The sequence below is a fragment of the Dreissena polymorpha genome, chromosome 6 (genome assembly GCF_020536995.1).
Source record: "Dreissena polymorpha isolate Duluth1 chromosome 6, UMN_Dpol_1.0, whole genome shotgun sequence".
Classification (NCBI taxonomy): Eukaryota; Metazoa; Mollusca; class Bivalvia; order Myida; family Dreissenidae; genus Dreissena; species Dreissena polymorpha.
The window spans coordinates 82,679,468-82,707,232 of record NC_068360.1 but is presented as its reverse complement, the minus strand read 5'-3'; the positions used below and the strand labels follow the sequence as shown (position 1 = coordinate 82,707,232).

Genomic DNA, 27,765 nt, shown 5'->3' with positions numbered 1-27,765 from the left:
CTTTGAATTTATATCCCCAACAGATTAAACCGTGTTTATTGATGGTTGCAGATTGATGAACAGGGCGTAACTGTTAAATAACACAATGAACACAGGGTGCAGAATCAACGGGGTTTTCAGGGCCTTACACACGGGCTGGCAAGAATGTAAACACACCGCTAAGAACTTTTTTGCAAATAGCACAAGTTATTGAAATACATTTGCAAAAATCTTTAGTGCATAAAAGACCATTTTTCTTGCAGTTTGTGTCGATATCTTAAGGTATAAGAATACATCTTTGAATACGTCTGAAATCGGTGACAAAATTTCAACTTGCCTGATGTATAGCCGTATAAATGAATGCATTAAAAGTGAATTTTTGAACAAGAACACATGCGTATAAGATATAAAAGTAATTATGGTGTATTTCATATTGTCATAAGCAGATTCTGCACCCTGTAGAGAGGATCACTAGTCGACATCTAATGACGTGGCTAGGTTTCCTCCCCCCCCCCCCCCCCCCCCACACACACACACACACTTTCTCCAGCGTAGGACTGTACGGAAAGAGCAACTCCCATTGTCCTTTCTGGTGGAGGAATTCAAGACAGCCAAGGCGAGACTGGTTAAAATTGAAAAGATGTTCATTATTTGCGCATTGTTATACACATTTATGCAGTACAGTACACAAAACCTATCAGATAGCCGTCTATCAAACTAAAAGTCAGAATCAGTACATGTATATATTCAGATACCTAGGTCCCTGCTATAGTGTAAACTTATGCTCGCCTTCCAGAAAAACAGGGACAAACAAATTTGTTTTTATATATACCTGAGATAAATTACTTTTTTTATTACGATATTATTGTGTCCGTTTAAATCATTATGGAGGCCGTTTTAAATTGCGCAAATGGGTGCGTTATTATCAAAAGTTAGGATAATTACTCAATTCGAAAAGCGTGTGGCCGTTTCAACGAATTTCAGGTAGAGGCTATATTGAAGACGGTATTTCGACATAATGAATATTCATTGTATTTAAATGAGGCGCTTGGCAAAGCGTAGCGATTCAAACACATAGACTAGACTACACCCAACTGAACATTAAAAAGAGATTTAACTGCTTCCGAGCATGGATAATCCTAAGTACATGTAAATGTTTAGGATTTAAACAACTTGGCTTTAATATGTACAATGCTAATGTCAAATTTTAAATAATAACTTTGTGATGCATTTAATATTTTTTAAAAATGGCTGGCATAAACGAAAAAGACGTGTAAAAAACAAGTATTAAATTGTCAATACAGTTTTTCTGTCATTTAATGATTAGAATAAGGAATATGTCATTTCAATTGATCATACACAGTTCCATACAATCAATAGGTTAACAAGGTGAGGCCAAAATACCACGAGGATTCTAACTTGTTTTTTCTTAGTTTTATAGCATTATATATGAATTTTGCTTTATTTCGTACTTTACTGTCTCTCTTTTCAGACATAATGTATTTGATTTAGTAATATTTGGCCAGTTCGATTAAAAGTTATACTCTTTTGTCAGATCTGTACAGCTATATAAATCGTTTTTTTTAATATTTATATGTTTTATCGAACCATGGTATGTGTTTTCTCACGTTGATAGGTTTCGTGCATTTATTACCAGACACAGTGATTTGTGTACCGTTTACCTCGAAAAAAAATTTGTCGAATGCGTTATCAGTTTTAGTGTATTTCATCATTAAATTCCAATGAAAACTTTACTGGGTAATGATCAGAAAATTCGTTAATATGTAGTATTTCGAAATAACTGATTAATTAAAAAATATTGAAGTTCACGAAAACGTAGTCAACTACGCTAGCAGCTATTTTACTACGTGTATTTTTGAAACACGTGAATTTACCTTGCTCTTTGCGACCGTTAACAATAAAACGCCGTTTTCTTTATATAACGTTAATAGTCTATTACCAAAAGCATAACAGTGACTGTCAAATGAAGATCTTAATGGTAAATTTTCAACGGGCACCTCGCATGCCGTCATATCAATATAACGGTCTAGATTAACATTTTGAATAATATCCAGTTTATTGGCTGTTTTTGAGTTTAAATCACCGGTAATAAGTACCTCGCCAAATTGACTATAATATCGTGTATCGGAAGATAGTTGTTCAAAAAATCATCATCAAATATAGGGGAATTTGGTTGTTTATATACTGTCGAGTCCTCGGGCGGAATGTAACAGCTACAGATACATATATCATGTTCGTATCCCCCAAAAGACTTGTCTAGTTTAATCCAGATAATGCCTTTATCATTTAATTTCTCAAGTTTTAAATTCCACCCCCCCCCCCAAAAAAAAAACTGTTCTTTATAATATACGCAGACATCCCCGCTAATCATTATCAACGCGCACCATCATAATACGGAACATCCAGTATTTGGATATATGACCAACATGTTATACTAAATGTAACATGGTCACTGTCAGCCGCGCACAATCTTTATACGGGTCATCCAGTATTTGGACATATGCATTTAATGTTATATTCAATGTTACATAGTCCCTTGTGAGCCGCACAACATCTTTATACCGGACAACCAGTATTTGGACATATGCATTACATGTTTTATGCAATGTTACATAGTCCCTTGTGAGCCGCGCAACATCTTTATGCCGGACATCCAGTGTTTGGACATGTACCTACAATGGTATACTCCAAAGTATATGCAGTAGTCACTGTCAGCCGCGTACCATCTTAATAGGGGACATCCGGTATTTGGATATATGCTTACAATGATATGCTCCATGTTATATAGTCACTGTCAGCCGCGCACCATCTTTATACGGGACATCCGATATTTGGATATGTACCTAACATGCTATACTCAGCCGCGCACCAACGTTTTACGGGTCATTCAGTATTTGGATGTATGCCTTACATGTTATACTCATGTTATATGGTTCCTTGTCAGTCGCGCGCAATCTATACAGGACATCCGGTATTTGGACATTAGTCTAACATGTTATACTCAATGTAACACAGTCACAGTCAGCCGCGCTCAAAAGTTTTAAGGTACATCCAGTAATTTGATGTATGTCTTACATGTTATACTCAATGTTGTATGGTCCCTTGTCAGTCGCGTACACTCTTTTTGCTGGACATATGGTATATAGACATATGCCCAGCAAGTTAACGTCAATATGACATAGTCATCTTTTCAGCCGCGCGCCATCTTTATACGGGACATCGAGTATTTGGACATGTGCCTAACAGTAAAATGTCAAACTCGCGTCGAACAACATGGCATCGGATACCCTTTATACGAGGAAGGTAGTTTGTGTTAAAACACAAAGCTTATTCGATTGGTGCATTATATGTGTGTTTAATGTCTTTCCTTTCGTCAAATTTATCGATGAAAAAGTAAGAAACACAATGCTTTATACGTTTACCGTGTTTACATTTGTTATTTTGAAAAAGGAATAAATTGAGTCTCGCTCTGGGAAAACCGGACTTAATGCATGTGTGTTGTGTCGTCCCAGAAAAGCGTTTTTTAAAGGAAATCCTTTCTTACGCACGGGCATTAAGCCCGGTTTTCCAACAGCGCAACTCAGCTTATGTTTCAAGTATAAAGTTATTTATAAAAGAGGCAATAAAACGCCAGGATTGACTGACCAACCCTAACATTTTACTGAAAGCTGGCACATATGTAATCCTTAAAGACCGAATTTTATTTAAGTTTTGTTTGTATATTCTAATAATCGCATATCTTTTTAATGACGCGGGCATTGTTTCATGTAATGAAAGTAAGATGTCTTTTGAGTAAATATTCGCACAATGGAAATTGTATGGCTAATAAGATAAGACCAATAATATAGGATTTGATAAACATCTACTTTAAAGTATAATCAGTTGCTATGGTATCTTATTTGAACCATTGTCGAAAATACGCTTCATTTACATTTGTATTTGTTCAAAGATCGTGAAAGTATTTGGATAGATGCCTTACATGCTGTACTCAATATTTCATGATCACTGTCAGCCGTGCACCAACGTTAAATGAGACAATATTTGGATATACATGTATGCCTTGCACGTTGTTCTCATTATTACATGGTCCCTTGTCAGCAGCGCACATATTTATACAGGACATCCAGTATATGGATATATGCCTTACTTGTAATACTCGATGTTACAGTCAGTGTCTGCCGCGCGCTAACTTTATACGGGACATCAAGTATTTGGACACGTGCCTTACATTTTATAATCAGTATTACATTATCACTGTCAGTCGTGAACCAACGTTACGCGAGACATTCAGTATTTGAACACAGAGTTACATAGTCCTTTGTTAGCCGCACACCATCTGAATTCCAGGACATCCAGTATTTGGATATATGGCTTACATATTGTACTCAATAGTAACATGGTCAATTGATTGAAAACATGAAAAGGAGTACTGAATGATATTTTATTATTTAAATGACGACAGACATGAAAATATGTACAATTTTATTGCGAGACATTATGACACATTTGAAATTAGAGATAAGATGAACATGGTGTAAAATAACAATACTAAGCAAAACAGGTAATGTTGAAATACACTAATGAAATTCCATTTATTTGTTGACTAAAATAAAACAAGGGACAAAATTGTCACAAAACCAGGTTTAAAAAAATTATTTATAATTAGAGCTTTGTCACAGACGTGTACCGAGATATTTTAAAATCTCACAATGATTACCATAGTTATGGCCCGGACAAGCTCATGTATGGCCATTTTTTACTTTTGAACTCCACGTGTGACCTTCACCTTGGAGATATCGACATAATTCTTTCGCATGACACACCGTCTAATGATTGTGAACACATGTACAGAGTAATTTTAAAATCTCACAATGAATGACATAGTTATGGCCCAGACAATATCATTTATGGCCATTTTTGACCTTTGAACTCACAGCGTGACCTTGCAGATATCGACATAATTCTTTCGCGTGACACACCATCCAATGATTGTGAACAAATGTGCCAAATGATTTAAAAATCTCACAATGAATGACATAGTTATGACCCGGACTAGCTCATTTATGCCATTTTTGACCTTCAAACTCAAAGTGTGACCTTGACCTTGGAGATATAGACGTTATTCTTTCGCATGACACACCTTCCAATAATGGTGAACAAATAGGCCAAATGATTTTAAAATCTAACAATGAATGACATTTTTATGGCCCGGACAAGCTCATTAATGGCCATATTTGACCTTTGAACTCAAAGTGTAACTTTGACCTTGAAGATATTCACGTTATTCTTTCGCGCGACACACCGTCTAATGTGAACAAATGTACCGAGTAATTTTAAAATCTCACAATGAGTGACAGTTATGGCCCAGATAAGATCATTTATGGCCATTTTTGACCTTCGAACTCAAAGTGTGACCTTGACGTTGCAGATATCGACATTATTCTTTTGCATGACACACCTTCCAATAATGGTGAACAAATGTGCCAAATGATTTTAAAATCTCACAATAAAAGACATAGTTATGGCCTGGACAAGCTCATTTATGGCCAGTGTGACATTGACCTTGGAGTTATTGACGTAATTCTTTCGCGCGACACACCGTCCAATAATGGTGATCAAATGTGCCAAATGATTTTAAAATCTCATAATAAATGACATAGTTAGGGCCCGGACAAGCTCATTTATGGCCAGTGTGACTTTGACCTTGGAGTAATTGACGTAATTCTTTCGCGCGACACACCGTCCAATAATGGTGAACAATTGTGCCAAATGATTTTAAAATCTCACAATGAATGACATAGTTATGGCCCGGACAAGCTCATTTATGGCCATTTTTGACCTTTGAACAATGTGCTAAGGTGGGCTTACAAAATATAAAAACAAGCATCAGAAGGCATTAAACATTGCGATATCAAATAAAAATAAAGCACTTTCAATAAAAGGCAAATCAAAGCAGAATTTAAGTGACATTTTAGGTTCATTTGCATATCTATTGATACTTAAGCTATAGCTTTGTCACCAGTCACTAAAAATACCAGAGAGACAGTTTTGACTGGGATGAAATTGACTGACTCAATGAGGAATAAGAGCAGAAGTTTGGGATGTGTCGATAAATTCATAGGAAATTGTGTCTTGCATATCTTAACTGCATGCTTATGACGAGGTATAAAATTAGTCACTTAAAAAACAGAAGCTTGCTCCAATAAGTTCCCATTCGGTGGGAAAAAGACCTAAATTATGTCAAAATTTACTTAAGAATTGAATAGCATTTTTCTGCATTTCATCGGTGTATGAACTGTCGGGAAAAATTATTCCTAATTTGAATTAACACTGGCGTAATTACAACACAAAATGATCTTTAAGCTGAAATTCTATAGGGGGAAGGGTCATAAAAGTTCTTTTTAATCTAGCCTATGAATCTATTTTCAGTTTCGGTTTCATCTCCGTCAAATGGGTATATATCTTTGAAGTTCGCGAAAAAATATAACGTCATTTCGCTATTGACCAATAAAAACCAACGCCATTAAGTTTCGCGCAAATCTTAACGTCATTTTGACAACATGTTTATGACCAAAAAGTATCTCTATGATTCATGTTTCAATTTGCATACGAAGTGGGTTCATTGGAAAATGAAAAACCGGTCACATGAACAAATTATCCAATCAGAATGCAGCATTCATATGAAAGTGACAGAAGTTGTAATTATTTGTCCATAGCTCTGTCCTCTGTGAATCAGAGCATATGGAAAGTGCGTCTTGAAAATCTGCACTTCATGCTTTGAAATACTTTACCAGTTCAGATATTCAAAAAACAAAAGTAGTAATTTGAGCCACAAGTTTGAGCACTGACCGACAGAATAAAACAGTTTTCATTTTCTTCAAACTGTCTGCAAACAATATAGTTTATCAACATTCGCACCTTGGATGCAAGAACACTGTCCATTTAACACAAACGTTCTACAAAATCACAATCTAATGTGTAAAGTTTCATCAGCAATTTGCTTTCATTTGGCACCAAATATCTCATAAGATATCACAATAAAATGTGTACAACTATCTCATCATCATTTATAAACATACTCCTCTCACAAAAATATCTTAACAGTTTAAGAACTAATGTGTACACTTTCATAAAAATCTTAACACTTATATACAGGCATTGGTCTTGCACCAAAGTTCTGTTAACAATTTACAAATTAATGTGTGCCATTTCATTATAAATCTTACTAATAGCTAATAATATATCTGGCACAAAAGTTGTTTTTACAATTCACAATCTAATGTGTACTATTTCATATGAAATCTTTTCACTCATAGCTAGTCATAGGTCTTGCAGAAAAGTTGTTATAACATTTCACAATCTAATGTATTGTTTCATTATAAATCTTCTCACTTATAACTAGTCATAGTTCAGACACTAAATATCTCATAACAATTCACAAACTGTGTACAATTTCATAACAAAACTTTAAACTAACAGATTTATTAGAAATGTCACTAAAAGCTAACGATAGGGTGGCACTTGAATTCTCTTAACAATTCACAATCTACCGGGTAATTCACAATAAAATTTGTACAAAAAACTTCTAACAGCCAGTCATAAGCCTATCTTTTGAAATAAAGTTCTTATACCAATTCACAATCTTATGTGCACAGCTTCATTACAAAGCTTCTAACTAACAGCCAGTCATAAGCCTATCTTTTGAAATAAAGTTCTCATAAGAATTCAGAATCTCATAAATAGCTAGTCATAGGTCTGGCACTCAAGTTCCCATAACAAATAATCAATAAAATAAGCCAGTAGATTATAATATAAACCAAACAATTAAAACAAGGCACTTGAGACAGGCAGTCTGGCGAAATGGCTTTCGTGATGTGGCCTTATGGTGATCTTCGTTCTGTCTTTCTACATTCAATGTAGTCAGTGGGTAGTACAATGATGAAGGTATCTGAAAAAATAAATTAACTAAAATTTAAGACACTTTCATTTCTTTTACTGACAAGGCAAAAAGATCAGGCAAGAAGATCAATCTGTTTGAAATGACTACATTTTATTTGTTCTTGACATGCTTTGCTCCCTTATGGCTTTGTCACTAGTATATGCCATGCAACTACAAAATGAGAAGGATAATTGTAAATGCATATTTCTTTAAGAGTGCTCTAGCTATGAAATGGGGCGATAGAACTTCCAAACAAGAGCTATGTTTGTGTAACACAATGCCCCCTATAGCGCTTTGATGTCCATCATCAGCTTTTTAAGGGCAAACAAGAAAATTCGTTGAATTGATATCCCCCGCCATTATACTCTTAGACACAAAAAAGTTTTCTGGACAGATGGACAACTCTAACATGCATCATCCTCTTATCCATATATATGCTCATACCAAGTTTCAATGAAATCTGCCAAAGCACTTCCAAGATATGGCTCTGGTCACAAAAGTGCCGGACGGACGAACGGACAACGCCAAAACAATATCCCTCCCCCTATGGCAAGGGATAACAAAGCCCATAACTTCACCAAAAATCAATGGACCGGTATAAAACTCACACTTCATCTGTAGACTTCACATTTTATAAGCAATGTTACATTTTGAATGTAAAGGTCGCAGTGACCTTTGACCTAGTGACCTCAAACCATGTTTGATTGTAGATCTCAATGAGATGCATGCTCATGTGAAGTTTAAAGAACACAGATCCAAGAGTTTTCATTTTATGAGCAAGGTTACAGTTTTGGGACAGACACACACATACAATTACAGACAGACAGACAGACAGGGACAGATAGGCCAAAATCACCTTTCCGTTGTTAAGACTATTTTCTGTCAGAAACCTAAAATAACTCTGAAAGCATATTTATTTCAAATGGAATATCTGAAAATGATACAGATTTATGAAGTTGTTGCAAGCCTAATTTAACTTTAATTTTAAGTGCCTGAATTAATTTATGTGAAATTTCAGTTCGGAGTTATGCATGGAGGAGTCATATTCACAGTCTAATGACATCATACTGTTGATATGTGGGACATCATGTTATGCTTGTTTTTAATATTATATTATGTGCTGATGTTTTTTATTTGCTCAGCATGACAAAGTTGGTCTTCTAAGCCTCACTGATTAAGTCATTTTCAACCATTACAATAAATCTTTTTTCAATATAAGAGAATAATGGAATTACTATAGCTTTATAAAATAGACACACAAGCAAATTGATCATCAGAAAATAAATAAGCAAATTCGTTGAATTGATATCCCCCGCCAATATGCTTCTGGACACAAAAGTGTTATATCTGACACTAAAAAGCATTTTTTCAAGATGGTGTGCAATGCCATTTGGAGTGTATCATCCTGTTATCCATATATATACTCATACCAAGTTTCAATGAAATCTGCCAAAGCACTTCCAAGATATGGCTCCGGACTGACGGATGGAAAGACGGACGGACAGACAGACGGACGGACAACTTCAAAACAAAATCCCTCTGCCTATGGCCGGGGATAATAACCTTTACTTATTTGCAGATATTGTACAAGTGCAAATAGCGCAAAAAAGTGTTGATCATTAGTCAAGCTAGAAATGACAAAATCCTTTCAAACAAAGGTGATAAATAGACTTTTTCTTTCTATATACAAGTATTTTAAAGATGTTTTGTTTCATCAGAAAGATAAAAGTTCAAACCGAAACAAAACTATCAACCAATTACAACCCACACTGAACTAACATGTTTTGTGGCTGTTTCCATGTGCGGCGCTTCCTGTGATATATATGTGTCTTGTGCCCCCTCTTTCGGTTCCACTTCCACCTGCTGGACGGGTGCGACCTCTGCCCACTGGATCTGCCTGTGATCTGGCTGACTGGACTCGTCCGTTATCGTGATGTCTGGGACATCTGCTGGGGACGCCTATAGGGGGTACACAATTAATTAATGTGATGGTTTTATATACAGAAGTTTACATAAGAAGGTATAGAAATAATAAAGAACTAGGATTTTCAAATTATTTGAAAACTTGATTAACAAGAATATCAGTGAAACCGATGGATGCTCCCCGATGATGCACTTTGTCAATCTATATGTTAATAACCACCTAAAAAAATCTTTTATTAGCCTCCGTGACTTTGACCTTGACCCCAGTGACCTCAAACCTCATCAAAAGGTAGAGGCCAATGCAAGGTACCTACATGCCAAATATGAAAGAGATCGGTAAAGTATTGAAGGTGCTATGAGAAACTGTTACAAAAGCATGACAGAAAATCTATTATTAGCCTTGGTGACCTTGAGCTCAGTCACCTCAAACCTCATCAAAAGGTAGAGGTCCATGAAAGGTATCTACATGCCAAATATGAAAGTGATCGGTAAAGTAACAAAAGCCTGACGGAAAATCTATTATTAGCCTCCGTGACCTTTACATTGACCCCAGTGACCTCAAACCTCATCAAAAGGTAGAGGTCTATGCAAGGTACCTACATGCCAAATATAAAATAGATCGGTAAAGTATTGAAGGTGCTATGAGAAACTGTAACAAAAGTGTGACGGAAAATCTATTTTTGGCCTCCGTGACCTTGACCCCAGTAACCTCAAACCTTATCCAAAGGTAGAGGTCCTTGCAAGGTACCTACATGCCAAATATGAAAGAGATCGGTAAAGTATTGAAGGTGGTATGAGAAACTGTAACAAAAGTGTGACAGGAAAATCCATTATAAGCCTCCGTGACCTTGACGTTGATCCCAGTGACCTCAAACCTCATCAAAAGGTAGAAGTCCATGCAAGGTACCTACATTCCTAATATGAAAGAGATCGGTAAAGTATTGAAGGTGCCATGAGAAACTGTAACAAAAGTGTGACGGAAAAAATCTATTTTTTAGCCTCTGTGACCTTGACCTTGACCCCAGTGACCTCAAACCTCATCAAAAGGTAGAGGTCCATGCAAGGTACCTACATGCCAAATATGAAAGTGATCGGTAAAGTATTGAAGGTGCCATGAGAAACGGTAAAAAAAATGTGACGGAAGTAAGTAAGGAAGTATGGAAGTAAGGATGGACAAAGTGGCAACTATATGCTCCCCGAAAATTTTCGGGAAGCATAAAAATATCTCTCATATTTGCATCAAAGGAATAGACGGTTAGTCAGGTACCTCAGCAACTTTTTCTTTTGACCTCTTCACACCAGCATCATCACCAGGACTGAAAAGCAGAGGAACAAAATGTATGTCATCTTGAAATGTACACGTATATTGAATAAACATCAACAGACTCTATTTGCTTTGCAATATACCAGTTTATCTGAACATTTGATATTTTGATTTGTTCCTAGAAAGGTATATGATGGTCAAATGTAAAGCTAAGATCTAGAGAGTAGTCCTATAAATTTAAGCAGACCATAACCATAGCCATATTTACTATCCTTTGACATTAAAATCCACTCTTGTAACATTATATTTGAGTCCTTTGATTATCCATTACAAGTGATTTTTTCCTTCTTTGTAAGGAACCTGAAAACAGAACGTTCCCAATAGGGAAAACTACAAATTTCCCAATTGCTGTCCAAAACTTCTCAATTGAAGGTGTCCAATTTTTTTTATAGAAATAAATTGCATCATTTAGTTAGTTTCCTTATGCAGCTTTATGATTTGAACCCAAGATAATATAATATTTTAACTAAAAATCACTTTTCAAGTATTTGGGAGCAAAAAATGAAATACATCAACTCCCCAATGTGAAAACTTCTCTACGTGAATTTTCCCAATGTAAGGCGTTGTCGAGCATATTTTCTAAATTGGGCTGGTACGGGTACTTTTTGAAATTTGGCAACAAATTTGCTGACTACCCACCTCTCATCTCTCATCCTCTTAGCAGACTTCTGGATGGATGTTATGGATATTATGGATGCCTCTCCGGAGGTTGACTGTTTTGGCTCTATGGAGCCAGAATCTGACTGGCCCAGAGAGCGGTCACTCACAGACTTAACACTTAGGGTCTCTATGGAAACAAGCAAGGCACAGCTAGTGTTACAGTGACATCTATAACATTACACTTTAATAATTATTTAACTCCCTATCAGGCGTGAAAACAGCCATTGATAATCTAGTAAAATTTAAGTTAAGCTGAGTGCATTCCTAGATTTGCCTGTGCAGCCTTCCTTCAAATGAAAAATACCATAAAAGCGGACAGAGTCTTCCCTGCAACAATAAGACTAAAATATAACACTCCACTGACAAAGATTTCAAAAACCATTGATCACACGTATTTCATATATGTAAAATGTACTCAATGAGATGTATCACTGACCTTGGGTGGGAATTACTATGCGGAATTGCCTGACCCCTGTAACCATCGAGCCTTGCCTCTACAATGGACACATATTTTTTTAAATGATATTTTAACACAAAATTAAGACAACACATACCAACATAATTTGCTTTTTATATAACCTTTGTTGACCAATTGTAGTGTTTGAAACCTGTTTGATTTAGATGGGCAAGTAATATGCTTCTAGACACAAAAGTATAATATTTGACACTCAAACAAAGGATTTTTTCAAGATACAAAGGACCATAACTCCGTTATTAACAGATGGTGTACAATGCCATTTGGTGTGCATCATCCTCTTATCTATATACATACTCATACCAAGTTTCAATGAAATCCGCCAAAGCACTTCCAAAATATGGCTTTGGACGGACGGACGGAAAGAGGAAAGACGGACAGAAAAACTGACAACGCAAAAACAATATCCCTCTGCCTATGGCGGGAGATCAGATTATAACATAAGCTCAACAAATTATCCTAAAACCTACACAGCTAAAAGCAGGCAATGACAATGCAATCTGTTTTCTCTTTTCCTCCACATCATTCCTTGTCCAGGAAAATTGTAGGGACTTCCCCTCCAAGTAGTTCTCCACAAACTGAAGGATATTTATTTTCATAATTTAGCATTACTCTAGTTTTCTTAATGACAAGTGGGTGTACAATCCATAAATACAAACAAAATGACCAACAAATTTCAATATACACGGTCCATTTGAATGGTCAGTCTGAAATCAAAATTTAAGCATTTTTAAAAACTATCTTTCCAGTGTATAACAATGACTGACTTCTTATTATCATGTTTATTGCATACTTATATTTATATAAGTGAGGTTTTTAGATGCTGTGGTCCCAGTTTCCCAAAACTTCACTGTCACAAGGACTTGGTGCTTGCAAAAATGTTGAGTCCAAGCCAAATATTATGGCTATGTTTAGCAGTAATTAATTTTTTTTAACCTTTTTGTGGACTCTCAGACATTTTTAAAAGTAATTTCTACATTTTAACTGGTACCTTTTTACATAAATATTAGGTGTTTACGGTGTAAATGCTCACCACAAGTACTTCGATAGTGCTCATTAGTATTTGTTTCAACACACCCTTCCTGAATAACATATACACCACATGAAATGCTATAAAACTGCTTTGCATGAGCAACACTCTCCATGGTCCATGATTGGGGCTGTGAGGTTTCCAATCCTCGCCTGAACCTCTCATTCAGAAATGCACTGCAAACAGATAACACTCTTACATTGACAAGAATGAATTTTTTTTTATACCTGCAACAATGTTTTCAACTTTATGAAAATAAGTCTTGTTACTGGTATAAACTTTTTCCACAGCTCAGTGATCAGAGAGCCTGCATACTACTGCCCTAAATCTAGGTTGTAGCATACACTGTTGGCCATGTTGCAGAAGTAAATTGCCCAACAGATGAAGTTACAGCAAAATAATCAGATATATATCAGTAGTTGATCATTAATGATATAACAGATATTTAAATAACATTCAGCATTCTGAAATAAAAAAGCAAACAAATAATTACAATTACCTTCAGTTTCAACTTTGTGTTTTATGTTGTAATGTTTTGTGTTGTATGCAGGTAGCGTATTGGCATTTTTTCATTAAACATGCAGTTATTTACTTCCATGATAAATCAATGAAGCCAAGAACAGTATACTTTAATTCTTAAAAGAAATAACTTTGTATGCACACCTAAATAATGCAATGTATCGGGGCTTCTGTTTAGTTTCAAATTCAAGAAGTCAGAACTTTGTAGCCTCTGACTCTTTGAAGTTTTTTTTATAAAATCAGAAGCTTTGAGAGAACCTGATTATGTTCATAACACTCTTCCACATCTACTTTCATACTTCAGTTACATTTTTATTCCCCTGAAGGAGGGCATATAGTGATCGCATATGTCATTCTGTTTGTCCGTCACACTTTGCGTTTATATTTCGAACAATGCTGATTACTTATATGTCGCTTCAGATGTAACCTTCATATTTGGTATGCATGTGTATATGGACAAGGCCTTTCCATACGCACACAAATTTTGACCCTTTTGACATTGAACTGTATACGGACAAGGCCTTTCCATACGCACACGAATTTTGACCCTTTTGACATTGAACTAAGGTCTGTATTTAGGTTTCGAAATCTGTATTTAGGTTTTGAAAAATTCTCATAACTTCTATCAAAGCTTTTTTGAAGGCATACATGTATGTCAGCTCTTGTTTCTCATATTTATTTCAGTAAAGATATTAATATCTATTATAATAGATAGCAATGAATATTGTAAAAATTTTAATTTCCATATGTTGGATATTGGACGTGCTCCGGCTCCAATAGCAGCAATTTAAGAAATTGTGTGACCACAACTGGAGGCTTGGATTAAATTACTCCAGTATTTTCCATAAACACATAACAGTATTTGCCTGCGGTATGGAAACATTATTTAAGAACTGCAATAATGTAATAACTATTTTTAACAAGAGCACCGCATAACAGGTGCCAACGCTCAATTGTGGGTGCAGTTTTGATTAAATGAAAGATTGTCAGATTTTATTTTTTTAGAGGTCACAGTGACCTTGACCTTTGACCTAGTGACCAAAAAATGGGTGTGGCATGTACTGTAGAAATCATCAAGTTGCATCTACATATGAAGTTTCAAAGTTGTATGTGAAAGCACTTTGATTTTAGTGACAAATGTCAAGGTTTTAGCATGACGCGGACGGCAGACACAGAGCTGGCTATGACAATACCTCGGGGTTTCTCCAAAAACAGCCCAGCTAAAAACAAACAAACAACAACAACTTTTAACTAATTGTTTAAGCACACAAACAAAGATTGAATCAAACGGTAACTTGAATGGTAAAAAGAAATAACATTTTCCATTTTTACTTACAACCAGTGTTCAAGGTCAATTTGTTTGGAGTATGACTGCACTCCAAGGGAATTAATGTATATAATACATCTATGTGCTGGCTTTATAATCTTGCGAGAAATAAAAAAAATATTGAATACAATGCCTGAACATTAAAAAACACAGTTGGCATAAGGCATCAAAGGAAGTAAAGAAAGGACCTCCAAAAATTTCTTTCAGTGCTATTACTAGAACAAGATTGATGCAGAATTAAATTGTATTGGTTACAGATTATTTATCAAAACAATATTTAGGGCACTTTTACTCTTAGTGACACCTGATGGATAATTGTAATAGTTTCACAATGTGGAATTTTAAGCTAAAATATTTTTTATTACAATAAACATCGCAACAAATGTTTGTCTCCCCTACTGCAAAATAAATAAATATAAGTAAAATGTAGATTAATTGTTTATAACATCCTGAGAAGAAATGGAACTGTATCAAGTAAATTGAAGGCTTGTCAGACATATCTCATCTTTCATTTAAGTGTTGATGATAAGAGATTTAGGGAAACTTCTTTAAAGATTGTTTAGCACTTCAGCCTTCAACAATTCCCAGTATTGGCTTCAATATTTACAGTATCCAATAACCAGCATGGCAATGCTTATGATTGAGTGGGTATAACATTTCTCTTCAATAGTTGTGATAATTCGCAAACTAGTCGTTTGTTTTCAAATATCATGACAAATATCAGTAAGATTTAAACATACCACTTAGATCCAGTGATTGCCATTTTCGTTAACGGCTCCGACAACCGTATCAAACACATTGAAATTGACCTGCAATGAAAAAGCAGTCTAGCAAATATTCAGTTCCAGATAAAGTATTCATCTTTATATTATTTTTTACCAAAAAATGTTCAAAAAATTCCCCCACCATAAAAACAGGGCAACGTTTGCTTCATTGATGCAGTGATTGAATGCAATGACATATGTTGATAGAGGAAATTGCATGGCAACAACTTAATGATGCATTATCGCAAGCAGTGTAGGTTCTAGACCAATAAATTACGTCCTTACTTAACCTTATACACTAACACTGATCCAATAATCTTTATATACATAAATATGCATCCATTGAAGGACCCATGACATATTTTTTGACCAAGCCTGACCCAAATTCACTCTTCACCTAGGCATCATCTTGATACAACTTCTGAACAAGTCTGGTAAAGATCGGATGAAATTTTCTAGACAGACAGACCAACCGACAGACAAAGCGAGTCCTATAGCCCCCATTACCAATGGTAATGGATGTATGATAAATTTAACAACAGAAAGAGAATTAATCAATAAAATTATATTTGGAACAATATTTTTCATTATTTTAGACATACTGATGCAAGGTATCCAGTCCTTACAAAATCTCCAGTGAAGATAAGTGTTGCATTGATACAGTCCACATGGTAAACATTGCTAGATTCAATTGTGGCGATGTGGAGGCAAGCGTCTACCACTTACAGCGATAAAACATTATAAATATTACATACATAAATACATTTTAAAATCCCAAGGGTGTTACTTGTTTTTATAAACCAAATAGACTAAAAGAATTAAGAAATATGCTTGCGAACTTATGACAGCTTCAAGCATGTCAAGACTGCAAAAGAAAAAATGCATAACAAAATACATCTAGTCCATTTTATAGTTTAAACAATCAACAGTAAAACATAAAACTAAGATTTAATTGTAGTAAACACAGTTTTAAGTTACACAATTGTGCTTACTTCATCTGAGAGAGAAGACTTGAGACATTCAAAACTTCTTCGTGTTATCACATAGGGTCTGTTTCGCTGCACATGAGAATAATCAGCAGGCTGTTCAATGATAGAAGGTAAAGCTGAAATGATATAAACAATAATGTCAAAACATAACTTTTAAACAAGAAACCGTCGGAGACAAGTGATGCTCCCCATATTGCACTATATATTCAGATAAAAGGAAACGTCTTGAGGGGCATAACTTTGGACAAAATAACACGATGGATGGATGGTCATAACTCTCTAAATAAATCATCTAACCAGAACCCACAAATAACATGCGAATCTCCTCAAAGTGGTTAAGCTTCCCATAAAGCTTCATAATTCCAGTCGGTAGTTGGGGAGAAATAGCCCGGACAAGAATTGCACTATATGTACAGTTTATAGAAAATTTAAAAGGGCCATAACTCTGTAAAATCATCTAACCAAAACCGGCTGATAATGTGCACATCTCCTCTCGGAAGTGATGCTTCCCATAAAGTTTCATTGAATTCCGGTCATAAGTTGCTGAGAAATATCCCGGACAAAAATTGTGCACGGACGGATGGACAGACACACACACGCACGGACAGACAAAGCAGCAACTATATGCTCCTTCCCAATATCAATTTTGGGGGAGCATAATAAACAAAACTTTATGACTTGATGCACTATGACTCCAACAGAACACATCTACTTGTGACAATGAGAGCACAATTGTAATGCAGGGCAACTCATGTGATCAGATATGATGTAAATATTTTAAGGCCTGTCTTTTTGTACACTTATCTGTAAATTCACAACAAAAACAAAACTTGAACAAACAACATGACAATACACTTGCTAATAATGTCTATGGTTAATGAGAGCATACTATACTACAATAACACTTGGTTAAATAACACTATGTTGTTCTTCATAACAACTGTGTAACAAATGGGATAGTACAGCTCACATTTTTCACAATACAACCAAGAACCACCATCCAACAAACTTACTACAATGTAATCACTTCAAAAACTTGATCTGGTTGTGTTAAAAATAACAACGGATACCTGAATCCTGAACTGTGAAGTCCTTTCTCATCTCAGACCCATCTTCTGCGGGCTCTGCTGGTCTGGAAAGTCCAATGATTTATTAGGTGACAAAATGTGTACAGGTAAATATTCACACGCAAAATTCAATTACATGTTCTTTTTTTGAATTCTTATTTTAATGACTCTATAGACACATAATTTTTTTTTGATAATTCCTGAAAATGTATATGTAATTTTGTAATAAGTAATATTATGTGTAAACTCCAAATAATTGTGCATCCCTCTTTATTTTTACCTTACAACAATTGCAGAGTCTAATGGAACAATCTTCTCATTGCTTGATACTTGGGCAGTCGTCCTCTTCGTCGCTCCTTATTAAAAATAGTATTACCAATTAAATAGTAGTACAATATTTATTTGGTGATCAATTGACTCCAGCTTTTTACACAGTTCCCATCGCATGTGGTATACGAGTATGGCACTGAATAGTCAACGGCAATGAAGCACATACAAGAAAAAGGGTTAATCAAATTTTATGGTCACGATCAAATGTTATTTATACTTTAAGTAGGAAATCATTTTACTTATGCTAAAGCAAGTTGTTATGTGAAACTAAACAAATACAATACATATAACCCGCCTGACAAATATTGTACTAACCTGTTTTCTTAAATTCTTTCCTTTTTTTTCTTCCTCAGCTTCAGCCCATATGTAGGGGAAGGCCTGCGTCCAAGTTTTTTCGGTCTCAAAAACAACCCAGCCTCTGCAGGCACCCTGCTTCTTACTTTCTTATACAGGGCAGACAAATCGAAGAACAGATCTTCATAGTCTTCTCCCTTCACTAGGAACATCATGTTATTGATAGCAGAAGCAAGGGCCTTACAGCGTGTCCTGAGAGCTGTGGGCTTCGTGTGGTTAGAAGAGTAAGATTCCTTTTCATGGTTTGGTGGGTTGGGAAGGGATTCAGAGCTATACTCAACCACTCCTTTATCGACTGTAAACAGAGGGGAGTTCTTAAAGCTTTCAGCCAAGGTGTCCCAACCATGTCCTGGATCATGCATGATGACATGCAGGAAGTGCTTGCATGGCCAGTGTAATTTTCCCCAGTCAAAGCAGGTACATGTGGGCATCATTCCTTGCAGATCGACAGTATACTGTCTGCCACTAGATGCGCTGGTTACCGTAAGCACATTTTCTTGAAGTTCTTTAACATCACTAGCTACAGGCTCATTTGTAACTCGCTTCAAGCAATGGTTGACAAAGGTCCTGGACTTGTTCAAAAGAAAGTCTGGAAGGCAGTATTTCTTCGATACCTACAATGTACTCCATATTCTGCTGCAAATACCTGAGAAAAAAAATTAAACAAAATATTCAGAAATCAAAAATGAGTTTTATGTACTGTACAAAACACTTATAACAAGATATCATAATATTCATACAGCTGCATTTGTATGATGTTTTAATACATAAATTTAAGATGTGATCTTGACCTTGTCTTTTAACCAGCAATAAATAACAACCTTTTCCATGCTTAACATACAAGTGTCAAAAGGTACTTAATTTATCACTTGTATACAATTTCATATAATAGAAATATATACAATTGAAAGAGACTTTGTATATCAGAAAAACTAAAATACATCAAATGGTGGTGGTGGTGGTGGTGGTGGTGGTGGTGGTGGTGGTGGTGGTGGTGGCGGCGGCGGCGGCGGCGGCGGCGGCGGCGGCGGCGGTGGTGGTGGTGGTGGTGGTGGTGGAAAACTATATAACATCTTTTCTTCAAAAGAGGGCATAAAAAGGGCAATAACAAAGTTATTTTCTCATAGAATGCGACATAATTTAATGAGCATCATCTTATCCATACATACACTCATAACAGGTTTCAATGAAATAGGCCCAAGCACTTCTGAGATACGACTGGGGACACAACAGAAAAGGACAATTGGATAAACAATGCCGTAACAATATCCCTCCACCCTACGGTTTAATCAATAAACAACATAAGTCCAACAAAGTTTCACATCATATTTTCAGTTAATATTGTATTCACTGCCACAAAGGTACAGTCACCCAGAAAGCTCCATTTTAATCACACAAGCAGCTGTGGATATAAACACAGGCTGAGGAAACCCTACATAGAAATGCAAAAGTACTTCATAATGATTGTATTCCAAGTCTTTACGATTAAAAACTGAAATAATTAACAATACACAAGAACTTAGAAAGTATCTTCACAGAAGAGCACTTCCACACTTTCAGAGCTGTACAAATAAATATTCTCATATTTGCAAATTCAAATGTACAGGAATAATAGCTTACTCACAGAAATACTTTTTTTGCATTCACAATTAAACCAATTATTTTCATAAATGAATAAGTTAATCACAAACCATTTGTGTGATTGCATACCTGCATCACAACTCACATTATTTTAATATCCTTCTACAAAACACACTGCTCAAAAACAGGAAAAATGTCTTGAAAAATTGCTTTAATATTTGTATAATTACTATGTGGATTGTAACAAGGGCTGTTTGTAAAACATTCATGCCCCCCATCACTATGTGGATTGTAACAAATGGTTTCCGGATGATAACTCAAGAACGCTTAGGCCTGGGATCACGAAACTTCATAGGGACATTGCTCATGACATGCAGATGACCCCTTTCTATTTTCAGGTCAGAAGGTCAAGGTCAAAGTGACTTAAAGCAGTAAAATGGTTAACCTGAAATAGGAAAATGGTTTCCGGATGATAACTCAAGAACTCTTACGCCAGGGATCATGAAACTTCATAGGGACATTAGCCATGACTGGCAGATGACCCCTATTGATCTTGAGGTCCCTAGGTCAAAGGTCAAGGTCACAGTGACTGGAAATAGGAAAATGGTTTCCGGATGATTACTCATGAAAGCTAAGGCCTGGGATCACGAAACTTTATAGGGACATTGGTCATGACTGGCAGATGACCCCTATTGATTTTTAGGTCACTAGGTCAAAGGTCAAGGTCACAGTGACCTGAAGCAGTAAAATAGTTGACTGGAAATAGGAAAATGGTTTCGGATGATAACTCAAGAACACTTACGCCTGGGATCATCAAACTTCATAGGTACATTGGTCATGACCGGCAGATGACCCCTATTGACTTTCAGGTCACTAGGTCAAAGGTCAAGGTCACAGTGACCTGAAGCAGTAAAATGGTTTCCGGATGATAACTCAAGAACGCCTAGGCCTGGGATCACGAAACTACATAGGGACAAAGGTCATGACCAGCAGGTAACCCCTATTGATTTTCACTAGGTAAAAGGTCAAGGTCATGGTGACTACCACCACCACCACCACATCCCATGGTGACCACCATCACCCACTTTTCTTGTTAGCTCTCTAATTCAAATTGTTTTCATCCAATCTTTACAAAACTTGGTCAGAAGTTGTATGCAGACAATATCTAGGTTAAGTTCGAATATGGGTCATGTCGGGTCAAAACTAGGTCACGGGGTCGAAAAACAAACCAAGGGAAGTAAAAAGCTTTGAATGGACATAATTATCTGACCTGCCAAATTTTATATTTTTGTTAAATAAATCAAAGCGGCGCAGTAGGCGGCATTGTGTTTATGACAAACACATCTTGGTAAAAGGTCAAGGTCATCCTTTAAGGTCTAAGGTAAAAAAAAACAAATCAAAGGGAAGTAATAAGCTTTAAAGGAGATAATTATGCAATATTGAACATAGCAACTTGATATTTGGCATGCATGTGTATCTCATGGAGCTGCACATTTTGAGTGGTGAATCTACAGTCACGGTAGTGGCTTGTAATTATTTGCTACTAAAAATAGAGATTTGTTAGAGACAATTATTTTCAAGGGAAGTAATTTATATAATTAATTATTATAAATTTCAGATTATATATTTCCTTACCAAGAATTTAAGTTCTTTTCACAGTTACTGTACAGATTTTTTAATTTGAGTATTTATAACTCAAATGAATGATTTGTCAAAGTTTTTTTTTAATGATATAATTATCATTTATTTCCTGTACTAATTTGTGAATAGTTGGGTTCATTACATACCTGTGGACTTATGTCCATAGATACATGATGAACTCTGGCTATGATCTCTTTGATAAACCACAGGCCTTGCTTGTCAGTGATGTCTGACTTGGTCATTTTTGACTGTCTACAGACGGGAAGCCTATTCGTCTATTATATGTAACCGATAGCGTTAGTCCAAATAGTTACATTAAAAGTCCCCTTTCGCATTTGATATCTACATCCAATATTCTGATATTTAAGTTTTTACTATCAATACTTTTAAACAGTGTTAAACTCATTTTACTTATAAAGATAACAATGTTAATCGACGCCTAGGCTACCCCCGCCAGAAAAGTGAGCCAATCGAGAGGCTTTCCGTGCCACAACAAAAGCAAAAGTTGGCATTTTTTTCAGTAAAATTGACAAAAATTACTATATACCGTACATTTAACATAAAGTTTTGATCATACAGATGATATCAATGACATTAGATATTTGAAATATTACGGAAAAGCTATGTTAAAAAGTCATCAAAGTGGCATGTATGCACGATTGTTCCACCACCCTCGTCATCATTCCATCTTGGATAGAGTTTGTGACAAGTGTTTGGTATGGCGGAATACTGTGAACCTGTAGCTGGATATATGCTGGATATATGCTTCAACTCATGGACCACCTCTTTTTATGCACAAATGTGCTTACAGGTTTTAATTTTAGATTTTCTTATCTGTTTTGTGAATTACGATCATCCATTTTAAGCTCACCTAAGCTCAAGGTGCTCATGGTGAGCTTTTATGATCGCCTTTTGTCTGTCGTGTGTTGTGCGTCGTGCGCCGTGAACATTTGCCTTGTGAACACTCCAGAGGCCACATTTATTGTCCAATCTTCATGAAATATGGTCAGAACATTGGTCTCAATGATATCTTGGATGAGTTTGAAAATGGTTACGTTTGCTTTAAAAACATGGCTTATAAGGGGCGGGGCATTTTTCCTTATATGGCTATAGTAAAACCTTGTTAACACTCTAGAGGCCATATTTTTATTTTCCGATCTTCATGAAACTTGGTAAGTAGTTTTGTCCCAATAATCTCTTGTTATCTCAGGTGAGCGACTTTGGGCCTTTCAGGCCCTCTTGTTCATGTTTATAACAGAGAGGCAGCCGAGAATGAACAGAGAGGCAGCCGAGAATGAACAGAGAGGCAGCATTTTGACAGAGAGGCCACCGATATGCATCTACCGTGATTTAGGAATTTTTGATGCAGAGCCATATTTTAGAACTGCTTTGATGGGTTTCATTAAAGCTTCATTAAAGTGTATCAATGAATGCTTGCAAGCGTGGAATAAGAGAATTTGGTGGGGGACCAGGCGTGAATATCAACAGTGCAATTAAACTCCAACTACTTTGCCTATAAAAAAAATGGATAAGGAGGCTAAATGCATGTGCATTAACTCTTTCAGTGCTGGAACCGCATTTTGAAGGCCTTTGCAAACAGTTTGGATCCAGATGAGACGCCACAGAACTTGGCGTCTCATCTAGATCCAAACTGTTTGCTATTCTGATAGTATTCCTTGAAAAAAAATCAAAGAAAATGTTATTTTTAGAAAATCAGCAGATGACATTTTAGCTGATGACAAATTTCCCAGCATGCAAAGGGTTAAGTGTTGCCCCAGACTAGCCTGTATACTCCCCATACAGGCTAAGCAGGGACAACACTTCGCCTTTAGTGAAATTTTACTATTTAGTGCAAATATGGTTCTGGTTGGTTGAAAAACATAGCTGCCACTGGGTTGGGCATTTTTTCTTATATGGCTATAGTAAAACCTTGTTTACACTATAAATCACATTTATTGCTGAATCTTAACGAAACATGGTTTAAACATTTGTCCTAATAATATCTTTGATTAGTTCGCATGATTCTGTTCGGTTGAAAAACATGGCCGCCAGGGGTCGGTGAATTTATTCTTATATGGCTACAGGAAAACCTTGTTACCACTCTGAAGACACATTTGTAGTTCAATCTTGAAGAATCTTGGTCAGAAAATTTGTTCTTATGATATCTTGGGCTGCACAGAGAACAGGCCAGTTTGTATTTCCGGTGTGGGACTGGGCTTGTTTAAATATGAAAATGAAAACATATAGAACTTTTTTATGGGCGAAAAATAGGCATAAGAAAATGTTTGTGTTAATAATTTATTCTCTTAAGTATTAAATAATATATAAAATGATGCTATAAAACAAATTATGGCATGGCATAAAGAAACACAATAACACGTTCTTAACAATATTCAGTTAAGGAAATAAACAACATTAATCAACAAAACAATAAATATTTAATAACCTGTATACATATGTATACATGTCAGCAAGCAGGCATTTCAATGGCTTAAAACATTCATTTCTTGAGGTAAGAATCAGGTGGTCTGCATTCAAAACTTAACTCTTTCCCACTCAGAAGCAAAGTGATCATGGCTTTTTGCAAAAGGCATAAAACAGAACAGCCTGCTAGTAACAGTAGCAGGCTGTTCTGGTTGTATGCTGTTTGCACATAGCCATTTTCACTTTGCTTGTTATGGGAGAAAGAGGGTTAAGATTGTGAGAACAAAATATGACTTAAAATCGTTATATATATATGCTGTAATTACAGAATTACCCATTTCTTTCCATAAATTAACAGTGTGAACACAAAATCAAAAGCTTAACCATAAATTGTTAATATATGCATATATGCATAAACCATTATGTGAAAAAGTAAGCACACGAAAATGCATTATTTTTTTAGTGACAAAATGTTTTAATGTAGCTTCATTTCTAATGCTGTATTGTAACTTTTGAAGTTTCACAAGACCAGTTATACACTACATATTCACAACACTTGATGCAAAGTTTGGAAGAAGTTTCTGTTACAGTCCTAAGCAAAGACACACGTCAGACCACAGTTCAACAATGAGTTGCACAACAATACATGGAAGAAAGATTTGCTTATATATTGATACATCACGGTTATGTAATGGTGATTAACATTTGTTCACATACTTGTGAACAGTTTTTGTGTGTGTAACAGTCACTTAACTATTTCACATAATACAATTGTTTTTGAAGAGATTGTTAATTTGGTTAAGAACATGGTTTTAACACTGATCCCCTGACAAATTCTGCATTATTTTGGCCCAATTGGGAAAAGTACCAGAACCCTACATATTGGGGAAAAAAGCGAAAAAACTTGAAATTGAGAAAATTTGCATACTGAAATCTTCAGATTGGCAATTTTAAATGCTTGATATTAATTGCACAAACCAATTAAAATATTCGTTTACATGCCTTTCGGATTGAAATAATTTTGCAGATAATGCCCTTTTGGAACAAGTTTGACACAATTTTCCTTTTTTGGGATAATTTTGTAATGGCCCTCGGAAATTTTCTAGGTGTTCACTCTTTCACTTAAGAATAAAAACTGTACATGAAAAGTATCTATAAATAAAATGCCCACAGAAATAATTTGAAGGTTGTAAGATATTGTTCAGTCAGGAACAAATGATTTGTAAACTATTTATCACAACTTATATTATGTCATGCTTTTTTTCCTTAAACATTTTTTTTCCTGATAATTAACTGCGATATGTTTACCCAAACTTTGGAGTAGGCCACACAACTTTATAAATGTATCAATAGTGATCTATGAAAGGGTAAACTAAATGTCGCATGTAAATGATTGACTGAAGCTCAAGTGATTTCATGCATTATGCATAATGTAATGGATTTTACAGTATGATATGTCACAAAATGTCTAAAATAATTAAAAGTAAGCTTCACTCTGGGAACAGGAGGATGCATGTGCAAAAAGTGCCATCCCAGATAAGACAGTCCGCACGAGCTAAAAAGGGCTGACAGCTTAAATTTAATTTTACGTTAAAGATAGTTTCTCTTTGCAAATATCCAGTCTAGGCATAAAGTGTGGTCCCTAATTAGCCTGTGCAGACTGCACAGGCTAGTCTGGGATAACACTTTACACACATGCATTAAGCCCTGTTTTCCCAGAGTGTGCCTCATCTTCATTATTCAACACTAAACTACATTGTCTACTATGTACTTTATATTTTCCTATACTGTGAAATGAAAAATCTATATAAAGCCACTGTTTCAGATACTACTTCATAATTAAACAATTTCTATGAACAGGCCTAATAACAGGCGGTATCAATAAACTAGTATGTAACCCAGATGCAAACAGTATGGAAGTAGTTGTTATTAAATAAATACTAATTGCATCAATGCAGAAAAAATAAAATTTGAATATAAAGGGCAGTTTGCACAAAGTCTTACCCATCTCAATCTTAAATTGTTTCAAAAACAATTATAGCTACATCTTGTTCTACAGTAATTATGACAGACATATGATGTTCCTTAGATACCGTGCATTTCGGCAAAATCTCAGAAAAAGTTCAACACCAGCATCCATTATATAAACTTCCCCAGAGAAAACTGCGTCACTAAGAGTCAAATATGTCTCTATTTGCAGTCTTCCATCACAAATCTGCATCATGTAATACATCAAATAAATTTCTTGCGTGGACCCATGTGTTTCTAGGTGACAGCTAAGTGTTATCTAGACGGCATCTTGCATGTTTTCGTCTTTCCGTCGCGGTTTGCCCGATCAGCCAGTTCCTCCGCTCTCCTGAAATGGAGGGCAATTTGTGCTACTGAACAAACGATTAATGTTGGTGATTCTTTTATCATATTTCAAGTTGGCAAGTTTTTAAATTGATTAATACATTTTACATATACAAGACATTATACACATTTAATTTTCTTACAATATATTTTTTGCCAAGTTTAAAATGCCTTTTTTATCCCCCACATATTTTCATTGCAGTTTGAATAACCTAATTATAATGTATTGACCAAAGAGAAGCAAACGGGGAATTTTGAAATTATTTTTTCTAATGTGATTTGTATACATCTATTTAAACTTTGCTAAAACCAATTTTATAGATAAGACATCAGTTTTAATGCGCAATCGCTAAACACAGTTTACATAGAAAATTAATTTACTGGAGGCTAATTTCTTTCATCAGTGCAATATTATATCTGCTTTCAACAATATATTTACTAGACACATGAAGCTGAAATTTGGCACATCTTCATAAGGGATGCTATTCTATCAATCTATGACAATCCCGTAAATTGGAGAATTCCATGTCATAATTTGTACCAACATTATAACTTTAAGCATCTGCAGACTGCAAAGGCTTATCAGAAACCAAACTGTAGGCCTAATGAGGATTTAGGGTTTAAACAAAAAAATTCCATAAAAGAAAAAAGTTCCTTCCCTGAGTTAGCATAGACTCATCTTGGAAAACATTTCACAAATGCGTTAAGCCCTTTTTTCCCAGAATGCAACTCAAATATTCAATAAGTGCTACTCTAATATGATTGCTTGTTTTTACCACAAAATTGTTACCAAAACTGAATTGCAATCTATAACAAGAACTATAAGATGAATACATAGTTGCAATATTAAGATAACAAAGACACAGCAGTGTTCCTCTCTGGGGACAAGAGACCTTTTTCAATGCTGCACTAACAGAATTTGTCTAGAACCATTATCTAATTGACAGCCCATTGGTGGAATAGAAATTGAATTAGCGGATATTCAATCACCATTCATGCTTCACTGATCAGATTATACAGTTCAAGACCCTGCAATTCCCCACAAAATACAAACCCATAATTATAT

The 27,765-nt window shown here is 35.5% G+C and overlaps 2 protein-coding genes across 4 annotated transcripts in view; both read right to left on the bottom strand.

Annotated features, from left to right (window-relative positions):
* Nucleotides 1–4,427: 4,427 nt before the first annotated feature.
* On the bottom strand, nt 4,428–18,441 carry LOC127836281 (uncharacterized). 3 transcript variants are annotated; one of them, XM_052362783.1, is made up of 12 exons: nt 18,298–18,441; nt 18,021–18,082; nt 16,954–17,066; nt 16,564–16,682; nt 15,938–16,006; nt 13,355–13,527; nt 12,792–12,899; nt 12,283–12,340; nt 11,826–11,973; nt 11,130–11,178; nt 9,719–9,898; nt 4,428–7,948 (listed from the first exon to the last, which is right to left on the bottom strand). In XM_052362783.1, the coding sequence occupies exons 6-12, from the start codon at nt 13,514–13,516 to the stop codon at nt 7,805–7,807; spliced, it is 849 nt and encodes a 282-aa protein (XP_052218743.1). In that variant the 5' UTR covers nt 13,517–13,527; nt 15,938–16,006; nt 16,564–16,682; nt 16,954–17,066; nt 18,021–18,082; nt 18,298–18,441; the 3' UTR covers nt 4,428–7,804. The 3 variants fall into 3 exon arrangements, with proteins under 3 accessions (XP_052218743.1, XP_052218742.1, XP_052218744.1); XM_052362782.1 differs by lacking the exon at nt 16,564–16,682; XM_052362784.1 differs by lacking the exons at nt 15,938–16,006; nt 16,564–16,682; nt 16,954–17,066; nt 18,021–18,082; nt 18,298–18,441 and adding an exon at nt 15,207–15,296.
* A 5,766-nt stretch (nt 18,442–24,207) lies between these two features.
* LOC127833690 (uncharacterized) overlaps nt 24,208–27,765 on the bottom strand; it is a 155,205-nt gene continuing 151,647 nt past the window's right edge. Inside the window, exon 13 of the mRNA XM_052359102.1 lies at nt 24,208–26,703. Within this exon, the coding sequence (XP_052215062.1) occupies nt 26,631–26,703 (73 nt within the window). The 3' untranslated portion in view covers nt 24,208–26,630. The remainder of the gene's footprint in view (nt 26,704–27,765) is intronic.

Excerpts from the sequence above, each read along its gene's own strand:
- LOC127836281 (XM_052362783.1), bottom strand. The coding sequence starts at position 13,516 with ATGAGAGGTTCAGGCGAGGATTGGAAACCTCACAGCCCCAATCATGGA. Across the intron at positions 12,900-13,354 it reads GCACTATCGAAGTACTTGTG|TTTGTGGAGAACTACTTGGA; the intron begins GTGAGCATTTAC and ends AATATCCTTCAG. Across the intron at positions 11,179-11,825 it reads AAGAGGATGAGAGATGAGAG|TCCTGGTGATGATGCTGGTG; the intron begins GTGGGTAGTCAG and ends TCTGCTTTTCAG.